Source organism: Bactrocera oleae, chromosome 6 (assembly GCF_042242935.1).
Source record: "Bactrocera oleae isolate idBacOlea1 chromosome 6, idBacOlea1, whole genome shotgun sequence".
Classification (NCBI taxonomy): Eukaryota; Metazoa; Arthropoda; class Insecta; order Diptera; family Tephritidae; genus Bactrocera; species Bactrocera oleae.
Window position 1 is genome coordinate 72,414,410 of NC_091540.1, and position 14,583 is coordinate 72,428,992.

A 14,583-nucleotide genomic window follows, 5' to 3' on the forward strand; every position below is an offset into this window, starting at 1 on the left:
CAATTCCTTGTAAGAAAAGAATGAGATCTCCATACCAACATTCAAATAAAATATGCAACACGCTGTAAATGTCGCGTAGTCGAACCGTTCAAACATTGGCGAAAATTTCATGAAAAGTAATGACAGAAAAGGTCATCTATCGATAGATTGATCACATTTGAGTGGAAATAACTCTCATAAGAATCAGCTGATTTATAAATACAAATCTCTAAGAACTCCATCAAAGCTTTTATATTAAATAATTTTAAGATGTTAAAAATAATTGTAAATAGTCCATTTGTAAGACAGTTTTCTATTAAACCGGCAGCAAAACCTCCTATAAAGTATACAGACACCATCAATTTGCCAAAAACAAAATTTCCAAATAGATTAAATGCTGTTAAGCGGTTAGAATTGGAGCGTAAGCTGGTTGAGGTAAAATAACTAATTTATACGTTGACTTATGAGCTGGAATTACTTTTTTACTTCAGGATGTATTTTCTGAAACATATAGTTACCAACAACAACATAATCATGAACCAACTTTTGTTTTACACGATGGCCCCCCATATGCTAATGGAGATCTGCATATGGGTCATGCAGTGAACAAGGTGAAAAACTATGATTACAGCTCTTTCGGATAAATAATAATTATTTAATAATTTTGACAAAGATTCTCAAAGACATAACATTGCGTCAGCATGTAGTTCGCGGTCAGAAAGTGAATTATATTCCTGGATGGGATTGTCACGGTCTGCCAATTGAATTAAAAGCAACAACTGCAATTAAAAATAATAACATTGCGAGGATTAAGGATCAAGATCCGATCAGCATTCGTAATAGATGTAAGTATCAATTAAAGGCTACATTAAATAGGTATACAGTGTTAGCGGTTTACATAATATTTTTCTTACAAAGCTCGCGATTTTGCCTTAAATGCAATGCAACGACAAAAAGACGAATTTCGGTCATGGGGTATTATAAGCGACTGGTTAAAGGAGGAAAATATTTATTTGACAATGCGTCCGGGATTTTTAATAAATCAACTGAATTTGTTCATTGATTTTTATGAACGTGGACTGGTATATCGAGATTTAAAGCCTGTCTACTGGTCTCCATCATCGCGGTACATTTGTTTTTATTGAAATAAAATTATACACACTTAGTGCTCACATTTAATTTTCAGAACAGCCTTGGCCGAAGCAGAACTGGAGTATGATGTGAACTTCGTTAGTCCTTCAGTTTACTTGCGATTTCTATTAACTAATGTGCCGAGTAGTATATCACTTTCCCCAAATACCAATCTTTATGCTTTGGTTTGGACTACAACACCATGGACATTACCAAGTAATCAAGCAATATGCTACAACTCAATACTAGATTACAGCGTGCTTAAATTGTCGAATTATGGCAGTGATTTATATTTAATTGCCACAAGTTTATTGCAAAACTTTTCGGAAGCTACTGGCATTACATATGAGCTTGTAAAAACGTTTAAAGGCACAGAATTATCGAATTGCGCATATCAACATCCCTTATTCACAGCTCAGAAGAACTTACCATTCTTCGCTGCTACACATGTGCAGGACTCAAAAGGCACAGGGTTTGTTCATACCGCACCTGCACATGGACCGGAAGATTTTTTGGTTGGTCTTGAAAATAAGTTGCCTGTGGTTAGTTTTGTATATAATATATCTGAGAAGGAATAATAAAAAATCAAAATATTTTCAGATATGTTTAGTCAATGAAGATGGCGTCTACTCTTCAAAGGCTCCTAGTTTTCTGAAAGGGAAAGATGTGCTGCGCGAAGGTGATCAATTAGTGTTGGAAAATATTGCATCAGACGTGTTACATGCCGGTAAGATAACACATTCATGCCCCATTGACTGGCGCACCAAAGAACCCGTAATAATACGTGCCAGTGAACAATGGTTTATGAATACCGAACAACTTAAGGAACGAGCCCTTGAAGAGGTACAATTAAAATATAAGTTTTACATAATTTAATTTTTGATATTTGTTTTTATATTTTTTCTTTGACTCAGATTAGTAAAATAAATGTTTATCCACTTGTTCAAGCAGATGCGAGTAGAAAGGCGCTAATGACGCAAGTGCGTAAACGTCCATATTGGTGCATATCAAGACAACGTGTCTGGGGCGTGCCCATACCCGTGTTTTATGAACGAAGGACAAATAATGTTATTCTGAATAGGTTAAGTATTTGATTTCATAAAAAATATAAATCCAAATTATAATTCTTTTTTTTATAATATTCGTAGATCTATAATCAACCATATCTGTGATCTTATTAAAAAAGAAGGAAACGCTGATTTTTGGTGGTCGCAAAGTGTGGAGGAAATGTTACCATCGAATATTCTGGAGTCATTTAATATATCAGCTGCCGAATTACAAAAAAGTGGAGACATTTTTGATATTTGGTTCGATTCGGGCAGCACATGGTCAAGTGTGCTAAAGGATGAGCAAGTGGCTGACGTTTACCTTGAAGGTTACGATCAGTTCAGTGGCTGGTTTCAGTCATCATTACTTACAAGTGTTGCAGCGAGAAACCAAGCACCTTACAAGTGAGCTATAATTTAAAGTTTTCTTTATTGAAACTATATGAAAAAATTTAATAGGTCTATATTTGTACATGGCTTCACAGTCGATGATAAGGGTCACAAAATGTCAAAATCCATAGGTAATGTAATTTCGCCAAAGGATATAATTAACAAAGTCGGAGTGGATGCTTTAAGGTAATATTGATACATATAAAAATATTAAAAACTTTTAAACTTTACACTTTTCAGGTGGTGGGTGGCAACGCATTGTGCGCAAAACATGTCTATAACTGTCAGTGAGAAGTTAATGCAACAAGCTGCCGACAGTGTCAACAAAATTCGCGCTACTTTACGCTATTTAAATGGTGTTATTGTCAATAAATCGGAAGTTCTGAATGATAAAAGTACTTTTCTAGACAGATATATATTAAGTGCGTTGGTAGAACACGAAAATGAGGTATGCCATTAGTTTGATAAATAACATATATATATATAATAAAAAATTTAATTTTATTCAGATTTGGAAATTGTATGATACTTACGAGTACCATCGTGTCGTGACCAACACACAAAATTTTGTTGCAAACCAAATTTCAGCAATATATCTTCACACTATTAAAGATCGATTGTATTGTGGAGATAAAATCGATATAAAAAATATACACTATACGTTGCTAAATTGTTATAAAGTACTCTGCTCTACTATGTGGCCTATTATACCATTCTTAGTGGAAGAAAGTTGGCAATACTATGGTAAAACTTAATTTACTGCCGGTTTAAACACATTTAAACTTAAATATGGTCTTGTTTTTTAGATCCTAAAAGGGCATTTCATCAACAAAACTTTACTGCCGACCCCGCTTGGAAAGACGCTGAAGCTGAAAAAATTGTTGGTGTTGCATTAGAAATCAAACGAATCGTTAATCAAAAAGCGGGCAGCACGAATTCATTTAATCTAGCAGTAGAAATTTCATACAACAAAAACAATGAGGAAATGCAAATGCTACGTCTTTTGCAAGAGGATAAAGCAGAAGTATCTTCCAATATTTCAGAGCTATGTGAATTACTACAAGTTCAAAGGGTATCTTTGCAGCCATCCAATGATGTAGATTTTAGCGATATTAATGTTCAAAAATTGGAATTAACCCTATGTGCACGTTGTAGACGTTTCGCAGTTGATAATGTCGGTTGTGTTTGTGAACGTTGCACTTTAGTTCTGGCTAACAGATAATTGGTAACTTTTTTTTGGTGAAAGTGTGTTATTTAAAAGCTTTGTAAGCACTTCAGTATAGAGTCACGCAGTTTGAGTCGTAACGACTGTTTTCCACCACATAGTATATGAGTTTCATTCTCATCAAATTTTATCGTTGTATCTTCATTTATCAAATGCAGCATAACTACATTGCTGGTACGCTCTACTTTTATGTTTGTAATTCCATCTTGAATTAACCGTTTCTTGAGCAGATCTACGTCTAAGGTACCATATTCGTATTTCATATTTTTAAGCACATCTTCTCGGCTGGGAGGAGGCATTTTACTACCACTTGGCTTATCATCTAAAGAATCCGCACATGGGTGTATATTATGTACTTTATCCTTTACTTCAAGGACGCCAGTAATTGTGGAAACGGTTACACCATTACCCACGTCACGTGGAACAATTTTTTGGGCCATATCATATGTTATATAAACACGATCGAGTTTTCGCTTTAACGGCAACCGAATTATTTCGCCGCATTTAAATGTAATAATTTTTTTGTCCTAAAAACCAGAAATATCAGTAATTTTTATAAGATTCGTTCACCGCAAATTATAAAACTTACCGGTTGCTCAATAAAAAGATTCGGTGCATTTGGATGTGGCTTTGTATAGGCCTCAGGTATCACCAACACATTTGGCTTCAGTTCCTTTATTAATTTATTTGCCTGTTGATAATTAAGTGAAGTGTCTATTGGACAATAGAAAGCTTTCATTGCGAGGGGTTGGAACGGCGCCAATACTTGGAGATATGGAAAGTCTGGTTCTGGATAATATTTTACTTAATATCATTTTTCAATCAATGGGATATTATTAATAATTTACCTGTAAATATAATAGAATTATTGACATTATGACCCCACATCTCCACGAAATGAACAGCATCGCCGAATCGCAGACTGGGATGTCCACAAAATACTACACAAGGCTAAAAGAAGAATACGTTATTTTATTTGCCGTCATTTTTTTGCTTTATGTTTAAATAACTTTTAAAATACCTGTCGAAAATCTTTACTAAATCCTTCAGAAAACACATGTTTGTAGTGCTTCAATTTTGAATTGCGTAAATAAAAGGCATGCGGAAAGGGATCATCGGGCAGGTAGACTTTGTTTTGCTTTGCTGAACTCAGCCATTCAGCCAAAATATTTGAGTACGCTAATGAGCTATCGGCAACCGGTGAAATAAAGAACATTGGCACATTATTTAATCCCGCATTTTCCAAATTCTGTGTAAGACATTCGAAAAGGTCGTATACTACTCCAGAAGGATAGCAAGGTATTAATGCTGAACCATTGTTTCGAATAGTAAGCGCTTAAAAATGAAATGTTTTAGAATACAAAATAAAAATAAATTGGTCATCAGATAAAACTTTCATTCTTGTTATATATGAATACTAAATCTAATTGCTAGTCTACCAAACAAATTTTGTAATAAAGACATGTGTGTTTTACATAATAATGTTATTTGTTTTACTTACCCACGTTCATGCATAGTTCTCCTAATTTTGTATCGGGATTAACCGTTGGGGCCTGGGTTAAACCCGTCATTATCAAAACGTCTGCGTGTTTGAGTGCACTCTGGTTGATTGGACGAGGATGTGTAGTTAAGGTTGATGATCCACTAACATAACAGATTTTTTCGTGGGCTGTGCTTAAAACCCAATTACTCGATCCTAAACAATATCCCGAACTGACGGGAGTTGCCACAAAAGCACCCAAAATATCCTTCAAATATATTCGTAGTAAGAAGAGAACTTAGTTCTATACTCAGTAAACATATTTTACCAATTTTTCATCGTAACCCATAATTGTTACGCGCGCCAAACTATTGTGCACATCTTTTAAATTAAATATTGTTTTCCATTTCTTTGGTCTAAATGACTCACTTAAAGGACTGGGTAATAGATGTAACACGTCTTTCCACAAATGAGCTGTACTAGCTTTAGGCGCAACTTCAATATACTCCACAAGTTCTTCAAGAAAGAAACGACCAATTTGTAACGTTGGCTCTGTTGCATAGACTTTTCCTTTAAATCCAGTGTGCTCCGTTATGAAAGGAAGAGCTAGCATATTTAGATAGTTTGATATTAATATCACATCAATCTCACTAAAATCCATCATTTTATCCATCGGCAATGTAAACTCGGGTGCAGAGTCGACAAAAACTCGACCGCAACACTCTTTCAATTCGCCGTCCATTTGAGGATCATGATCTCGATTTGGTATCCAATTAGGCAAATTTGACAATTTTACACTTTGTACGAAAGGAAGTGGCAAAAAATTAAGGACTGATTGCTCCGTTAGACCACAATCCAGCATGATTCGTAGACCCTTGAAGGTTATAACATAACAGTGCTTCGCCAAATCATTACTTAGGCAGTACTACATAGCGAAAAAAAATTATTACTTAAAATTGGATATATTATATATATATGCATTCATTTACCAGACGCATTTTGTTTATTTTCTATACGTATGAGAGCACTTCTTTGCCGGTGTTTGTCTTCTGTAAAAATGTACAAGTAAACAATCTTAACTTTTTCACTAACCCATACGCAAAAAATTGACATTTGGCACAGACTGTCTCCAAATATTTTCCTACTTATTAGATATTTGGTAGGGTATGCCCACCATAATTCTACCTCTAATTAGGCACTTGGTAGGGGTTGCCTACTCATATTCTGCTACTAAAATGTCCAAAAGCCTCGAATCCGCAATAGTGAATATAAAAATTGAATTTACACAGCTTTTTTTCAAAATATTGTATATTATATCAAAATATTATTATATGTATATATATATGTATTAAACAAATATATACTTATACAATGAAATTATCTTCAATTGATTGTCAAATTGGGATAACAAACTCTATTCCGATTCTACTCGATAATCGATTTTTCGCAGTTGACCTGTTCCTTCCGAAATCATTCAAGAATCGATTCTTGTCATTTGGTTTTACGGTTAGGTAACTGGTTTCTAGTTCTACCTACCATTATTATACCATAACAAACCGTGTCATATTAATTGTTATTAAAAATATTTATTAAAATGACGCCTAGCGCCGTGTGGATTTATTTTAAAAAAGTAAATAATTAATCTAATGTCTAGTGTAATCAATGTGGGAAGCGGTTGAAACAGTACGACTAGTTTGATGCAACATTTGAATGAAACACACAAAATTAATAGATCTTTAACCAGAGAACTTAGAAGCTCTCTAAGTTTTTTGATTATACAACCAACGTTCAATGATTCAAAAATGGATCCGAACACTCTTACCAGAAGATTTCTTTCTAGTTGGATTCTATATGCCCAACATTGTTTGTATATGAAAAAAGTAAACAAACAAAGCACATTTTAAGCGTTCTAGACATGCTCGGGTTTTATAGAATTAAATGACAGATCTCACGTATATGCTTGAAAACTATTTTTGCTTTAAAGATTCCAATATAAATAAGTTACCCAGCAGTCGTACGCCTTCTTTAATTATTTTAGCGAAATAATAATGATCAAAATGAATAAAAAATTATATTTTGAGTATTTCGTTTTGTGGGTAATCTTAGATCATTTACATATTTCGAAATTCATTGCATATTTTTTGTAAATACTTAGCTCTGGCAACCTTGTTTTATACATTGGTTTTGGCAACTCTGATGGAAATACTGTAGCTGGCTTTGTATTAAGTAGTATTTATCTATGAATTACATGTGTAGCAAAGTGTTCATTACTGCTGTGCATTTGAAAATATTTCAGAATAAAATCTTAGCTAAGGAGGATTAGAAGAGATATATTATTAAGTGAAATATATATTACCTGTCTTATTTAAATATGAAAATCTTTCTACTTAATGTGTATAATGTTCTATGATTCGTGAAAGTGAAGTGACAGTTTTCATTGTGTGCAGGAAAAAAGTGAATTAGTGAATATAAAACGTTTCTGCTAGCAATTTTATTTAGTTGCAATAAAAGCAATTGAATGCCACCGTGGACTCTGTGAAAGTTGAAAATGGCTAATGCCGCAACAGCAACTCCTTTGGAAATTGACGAATTTATAAATGGAGCTTTAGTAACATGGGTCAGTTAACACAAATAATATATAGTAATTTTGTAATAGTTTTTAAATATATTTTAATATGACTGTTTTTACACAAGTATTTACCAATTAGATTAGGTGCTTTCATTGTATTTGTAAAACCAATTCAATGGTATTTCGATTTTCCAAATAAAGCATATTTGCTCATATATACATATGCTTCTAAGACTTTTGTGACTACAACTATTTATCAACTACCATTGTATAAATAAAGTTGCTTAAAATTTACCAACCAAAACCAAAAAAATTTAAATGATTAATTTCATTTATATAGCCAACTATTGCACTTTAGATTTTTATATTATGAGATTTTCCAAAAAAAAAAAAAAAGAATTCTATGTTTCTTTATAATTTTGAAATATATTTTCAATCACTACTTAGTTGGAATCATGTTTGCCCCGTCCAGAAGTATTAACTGGTTATTCCTCCTTGTTGGATGGCAATATTATACATAGTGTGTGGTTGCAAATAGACCCAGAACCTCAAAACCACCCAACAGATGTACGTGATCTAATCGGGATATCGCTATGTATAGCGCGATCGAAAAACTTCGAATGCATCGCACGCAACTTGAAATCACTTTTTGAAGAAGAATTAGAACATACAATTCTAGTTCTTCCCGACGTCTATATTCTAGGATACCATCCTGAATCTAAACAAGGTTTGGAGCAGATGAAGATTTTACTAACGCTGTTGTTAGGCGCTGCAGTGCAGTGTCCTAATCGCGAAGCCTTCATTGGACGCATTAAAATGTTGGACGTTGAAACACAACATGCTATTGTTGGATTGATAAAACAAGTAAGAGAATACTAATCGATGAACATAATTACCACAAAAAATACTACTTTGCCCTTGTGTGTATAGGTTACAGAAGATCAAAGTCTCGTTCTTACAAAGGAATCTGTAAATTTGCTAACCCCTGTTAATATGTACAACCATATATTGCGGCTGACAAAAGAACGTGACAACATGTATCTGCGTTGGATTGCATCAATGTGCGCGGATACTGATTTAAATATGACAGCCTGTACAGATGGCACATTAAATATGCCCTTATCACCATTGTCATGCACGCTGACCACGCCCTGTTCATCATCTTCCAACTCTGAAAATAACCACATGGCAGTAGAACTTGCTGATTTGAAATCTAAAATTCGCAAATTGCGGCAGGAATTGTAAGTGGCACATTATCGCAATTTTCTTTAGAAATAAATATTTAAATTTTTGATAGAGAGGAGAAATCTGAACATCAAATTGAATTGCGAGAGGAGCTTGATCATAAAAGTGCTCAATATGAAAAATTGCGAGCTGAGGTTAGTAAGGAGCTGAAGAAGCATTGTATAAATTATTATAATATTAGTTATGTTTCATTTATATATTTTTAGAGTCAAGAATGGTACGCAGAGGCAAAACGAGCATATGCATACCGTGATGAAGTTGATGTCTTAAGAGAGCGAGCTGAACGCGCTGATCGCTTGGAAATTGAGGTACAAAAATTTCGCGAAAAATTGACAGACGCAGAATTCTATAAGACACGTGTTGAAGAACTACGCGAAGATAACCGAATGCTTTTAGAAACTAAGTAAATACGTAAAATTTAATAAAATAAAATATATTACTATGCATTCATTTTCTTTAGGGAAATGCTGGAAGATCAGCTGCAAAGAGCGCGGAAACGTTCAGAGCACGTAATGACTTTAGAATCTGAAATTATAAAATATAAACAGAAACTGAACGACATGGCTTTGGAGAGAGACGTTGATCGTTCCAAGTTAGAAGAATTGTTGGAGGAAAATACCCAATTACAATTAGCTGCAAAAACTCTAAACACTACTCAAAGACTTGATAGCGCATATTCCGATAATGAGGACGAATGCAATTCGGGTGATAATAGTTTATCAGAGCAACTAACCAATGATGCCCAGGTAGGTCTATTACTGATTTTTGATAATTTTCAAATTTTGGGTATACAACTTTAATTTTTGTTTAGACACGAATTTTAAAATTGGAATTGAAGAATAAGCAATTGGCTGCTGCTTTGGAGCAACTAAAGGAAAACTCATTCCATGAGTCTACGAACAAGATTCTGGAGTTTGAAAAGGATAAAAAAAAGCTTTCTTTAAAAATTGAGCAGATGCAAGAAAACATCCAACGTTTAACACAACAGAATACTGCTTTGGAAGAAGTATTTAAAAGTGCATTGGAAGAGAATAAAAAACTGCAAGATACAATGGACGACCGACAAAAGTCATATGAACGACAAAGCCAAGAACGCGAATTGGAACGTAGTAAGTTGTTGGATGTGGAACAGCATGTAGAAACTTTAAATAAAGAGAAACAGCGCTTACAAACACTTAACGAAAGTATACAACGTCGCGCTGATGATTTGGATCGTTTGCTGGACACTCGTACAAAGGAAATTCACCAGCTAACGGAACGTTCACAAGGAGTGAGTAGGTTGAAAGAAAAAGTGTATGACTTGGAGGCGAAGCTTTGTGCATTTGAAAGAGAAAATAACAGTCTTTTGAAGGAAGTCGCGAAATTGAAGGAGAACACCGAAGGAAAGTCAGTTCAATTAGACGAGTCGTCAGCAAAGCTTGAAGCGCAAACCAAAGATATTGATCGTCTTACAAAAGAACTAACTAAAGTTGAGCAAACTCAACAAAGAGTCATAGAACTGGAAAAACAAAATCAAGAATTAATGACTCAGCGTGAAATTGATTCCGATACAATACTAACACTTCGCAATGATTTAGTATCTGGTACATTAGCGACAAATAAAGTGCGCCAAAATTTAGAGAAATTAGGTTTAACAGATAGTGGTCATACTGACGATAATGGCAAATTAAGTGTAGAAACTGTCGTCGAAAAGTTAGTACGCAATCCCGAAACTTTTAAGACAGTTCGTGAAATTATGTTGAATGTTTCGAAAGAGCTGCACCAAAACGAAAACACAAAATCTGATATATGCGTGCTGTGTCACCGCAAGGAAATCTACACGGTAGAAAAAAATATTGAACTATCCAATAACGAGCCACAGGGACTAAGCTTCGAACACAAAGTTACCTTAACTGCACCAACCGGGCGCGATCGCATCGAAATTTTGCGGCTTAAGGAAGCCAACACTGAGCTAAACGCACTCTATACAGCCCTTCAATCAGCAAATGTTCAATTGGAAGCAGAAAAGGCGCGACTCGATGTAGACGTGGTGACGTTGAGTTCTCAAATATCCACGCTAAACACACAATTAGTCGCATTACAAGTAGCTAACTCGCAGCTTGCCTCTGATAAGGATCAGCTGTTGAAGCAAAGCGAGTCCATTAAACAAGAAAACAAAAACATTCAACATGATTTAATGGCACTGCGAACTTTGCACGATCAGCTTTCAACAGAGTATGAATCACTTGCCGCTGACAAAGAGCAACTTAAGCTGCTTCAGCGCGATTCGCGAAACGAGGCACGCGAATTACGTGAACATATCTCGAATTTAGAAAATCGTATAACGGATTTAACGAAGGAGAATGCTAAAATGAAGAGCTATGAAAACGATTTAACAATATTGCGAACAGAACATTCCAAGCTAACAGATGATTTTCGAAATTTGTTCCGTTTCAAGAACGAGTATAAGAATATTCAGGTACGTTGCCTAGCTAATAGTATGCTATAAGATTTTCCATTACTTTTACTTCGTATAAAATGCCTATAACAAAGATGACTATTCAAAATTTATAGGAGCAATATAAAATGATACGCCCAGAAAATAATAAGTTAAAGAAACAAATTGTCGAGCTGTTACGTGAGCTAGATACCAAAAACGACCACATAAAAACCATGGAAAGTGATGCCGCCTACTATGCCCAACAGTGTGAAGTGAGTGAATTAGCTTATCCAAGTTGTTGATTGTTTAGTAAAATTTTCGTTTATATAGGTATTGCTTCAAACGAATGCACATCTGGACATAGATCGAAAAACTTTAATGGACAATGTTTCACAATTGCTAACGCAATATCACGAGCTACTTTCGCATTCGCTGGAGGATAAACAACATTTCCGAGAAGAAGAGAAAAGTTATACAGAGCGTCTGCATAATTTGAGCCGTCAAAAAGAAAAATTAGAGGAGAAAATAATGGAACATTACAAAAAGCCAGAAACTGTTTTGCCAAAAAAGTATGTAAATATATATTAACCAGTAATTTTACCATAATATAACTAAAATAATGTTTTTTACAGAAAACCTTTCGCGAGTAGTATTGTGCGACGTGTAAAGAAAGCCGGATCTGATTTTATTAATAAGGTGCCAACAAGCCGGGTGAGTGTAGTACCATTTTTCCTTACAAAAAAAATTTTACGTAATTTAATTTAGAATCGCCGTTCATGGGTGGATGACTCACGGCTTACGCAGTCGCAATTCGTGATTGGCTCTGAATCAGGCGGTAATGATTCCGATAATAGCATAGAAGAACCAATGTCCATTGAATCTGATTCTCATTTGCTGCAACGAAACTTACCTATACGGCAAAGTTTGCAACGGTAAGTGAATTTCATACATATGTACAACACGCAACTGATTTATTATTAAAAATATAGAGACCTAATGGATAGCACACTTTCACGCGGCGGAATACGAAGTAGTCTGCAATCACAAAAGCGAACGGATTTGAATAGTTCTCGAAGAAATAGCGTCCACGGGTAAGTAAACAAAACTTATCAAGTTCGTGGAACCGATTATGTACTTTTGTGGACATATATGGTTTTGCATATAATTTTTTATTTGTATATTTCCAACAAATTTCTTTATTTTTAAATTTGTGTTTATATGTTAATGGAAACTTGGCATGAACTTGATTTACTTGGATGGGTTGTGGGCTTAGAACGAAAATGAAAAAATTGAAGCGATTTTTCGGTAAATATTCGATCATCAAACGAATAACTTGCCTAACACATATCGCTATTACACTTTTTTTTGTGCATTAATGACTTGCTTACGCTTTTGTGGGCAATTAAAAAGAAAATATGTGAACTTATCTTCGCTTGACCGGCTGCCTTACAGCAACAAAATAAAATTTAATACACCAGTAAAAAAAAATTAAGCATATCTAAGGCAAAGACGCTTTCGATATTTTTATATCACTGACGTATCATTTCTGACCATAGTCCGCCAAGCAATAGTATTTGTTTTGTTTTCGTGCTTCCATTTTAATTTGTATTTACATATATATATATATATATTGATTTTTTTTTCAATTTGTTTGCAACCTTGGTCTTGCAACGCTAACAATTTTACATTTGAGCAGCTGTTGCTGTCTTTCAATACCGGCGACGTTCGCCCACACCCACCATTTAGAACAATTTGTTCAGATAATTAGTGTGCAAGATATTTGACATGTTTCATGGTGTGTGGCGTTAGTTGATGGCAAAATAATAGAACTTGTGCCAGACAATATTTTTATTTGGCAAACATGTGAATCTCATATGTGCGACCCTTTTACTCTCTAAAATGATTGATCAATTTTTTAATCAAATAAAATTAACATGCACTTTTGTTAATATTGCATTAATGTATTTATATAAACTATGTGCCAATTAATACATAATATATTTCTAAAATATGTATACATAACAGGCCTTTAAAACTTTTTTTGACAAATTTGCAATGATTTCGTAATTAACAAAAACAAAAATATATATTATATGTATACTATCTTTTCAACAGTCTTGAAGCGCCAGATGTGACGGGTAGCAGTTTGACACTGGGCACAGCCGGTTCTCGGCGCACAGTTTATTTGATCGATGAGCACCAAAAAATACCCGAAACAAACAGTAGTTGCAGTGAAGTTGGTGGCAATGCTGAAATGTCGAATTCTCATTGCGTCCTAAACTCAAGCTCCTGTTCAACATCTACAACTTTAACAGGTGCCGGTACCGTAAGTGACGCATATATGTCGGCAGATATGGGTATTGGTGGTACTGGAGTAGGCATTGCCGAACCTCAGACACCTTCAAATTTGTCATCGGTTCCAAATAATGATAATCCGACTACATTCCTTATGTACAACCGTATTAATACAACGATTGGTAATGCTAGTTCGGAGGGCAACATGCCAGCGAGCACATCACGTGATCCAACAATAACAAGCAATAATTCGACACCAGTGACAACAACAAATGCAACACAGGATGATAAATCGCTACGAAAACGTACTGACGATAAAAGTAATAGTATTTGGTACGAGTATGGATGTGTTTAGATAATATCCATCTGGAATATGTAGTTAGTTTTTATTATATTCAAAAACGTATTGGGTATACAAATTTAAAATACATGAAAAAGAAAATTGGACAGGCTAATGCTTTCGAATATACTTAAAGCCTTTAGTAATTTCAGTAAATTAGTATTCAAAATACTGTACAGATTACATACTTGCAATTACGTGCTATACACAGCAATTTCGAAAACTCATTTGTCTAAGTCAGTACATTTCCTTTTTGTATTTCGCAGCTAATACATACCACTGCCATTTTGGTAAACTATTTTTAATTTATTCGAATTTAATGGAGGCTCTTCATTTTTATCATGTTAGATTTTTGTTAAATACACATCTACATCTATGTGATTGAACCCAGATAAATAGTACTTCCAACAAATCATGCTTTCCATTTCAAAATATTTATACTATTTTTCTTATTACTCTGATTG

General features: G+C 34.4%; 3 protein-coding genes across 7 annotated transcripts; 2 read left to right on the plus strand and 1 right to left on the minus strand.

Annotated features, from left to right (window-relative positions):
- Nucleotides 1-179: 179 nt before the first annotated feature.
- Nucleotides 180-5,253, plus strand: IleRS-m (Isoleucyl-tRNA synthetase, mitochondrial). Of its 2 annotated transcripts, none has more exons than XM_014237859.3 (12): nt 180-414; nt 471-590; nt 653-824; nt 898-1,105; nt 1,166-1,652; nt 1,711-1,953; nt 2,025-2,191; nt 2,259-2,561; nt 2,616-2,732; nt 2,787-2,994; nt 3,056-3,290; nt 3,353-5,253. In XM_014237859.3, exons 1-12 carry the CDS (start codon nt 250-252, stop codon nt 3,766-3,768), a joined length of 2,841 nt encoding a protein of 946 aa, XP_014093334.2. In that variant the 5' UTR covers nt 180-249; the 3' UTR covers nt 3,769-5,253. The 2 variants fall into 2 exon arrangements, with proteins under 2 accessions (XP_014093334.2, XP_069967121.1); XM_070111020.1 differs by having other exon boundaries at nt 286-414; nt 494-590.
- IntS9 (integrator complex subunit 9) lies at nt 3,458-7,971 on the minus strand. Of its 3 annotated transcripts, none has more exons than XM_014237861.3 (8): nt 7,953-7,971; nt 6,241-6,300; nt 5,580-6,176; nt 5,273-5,519; nt 4,793-5,106; nt 4,620-4,722; nt 4,361-4,560; nt 3,458-4,298 (listed from the first exon to the last, which is right to left on the minus strand). In XM_014237861.3, exons 2-8 carry the CDS (start codon nt 6,247-6,249, stop codon nt 3,801-3,803), a joined length of 1,968 nt encoding a protein of 655 aa, XP_014093336.1. In that variant the 5' UTR covers nt 6,250-6,300; nt 7,953-7,971; the 3' UTR covers nt 3,458-3,800. The 3 variants fall into 3 exon arrangements, with proteins under 3 accessions (XP_014093336.1, XP_014093335.1, XP_069967125.1); XM_014237860.3 differs by lacking the exon at nt 7,953-7,971 and adding an exon at nt 6,437-6,593; XM_070111024.1 differs by lacking the exon at nt 7,953-7,971 and having other exon boundaries at nt 6,241-6,408.
- On the plus strand, nt 7,483-14,234 carry Girdin (protein girdin). 2 transcript variants are annotated; one of them, XM_070111018.1, is made up of 14 exons: nt 7,483-7,868; nt 8,268-8,684; nt 8,751-9,061; nt 9,118-9,199; nt 9,272-9,468; nt 9,526-9,811; nt 9,877-11,523; nt 11,619-11,756; nt 11,815-12,053; nt 12,117-12,195; nt 12,250-12,416; nt 12,474-12,575; nt 12,758-12,789; nt 13,600-13,768. In XM_070111018.1, exons 1-14 carry the CDS (start codon nt 7,800-7,802, stop codon nt 13,617-13,619), a joined length of 3,786 nt encoding a protein of 1,261 aa, XP_069967119.1. In that variant the 5' UTR covers nt 7,483-7,799; the 3' UTR covers nt 13,620-13,768. The 2 variants fall into 2 exon arrangements, with proteins under 2 accessions (XP_069967119.1, XP_036220028.2); XM_036364135.2 differs by lacking the exon at nt 12,758-12,789 and having other exon boundaries at nt 7,485-7,868; nt 13,600-14,234.
- Nucleotides 14,235-14,583: the final 349 nt, after the last annotated feature.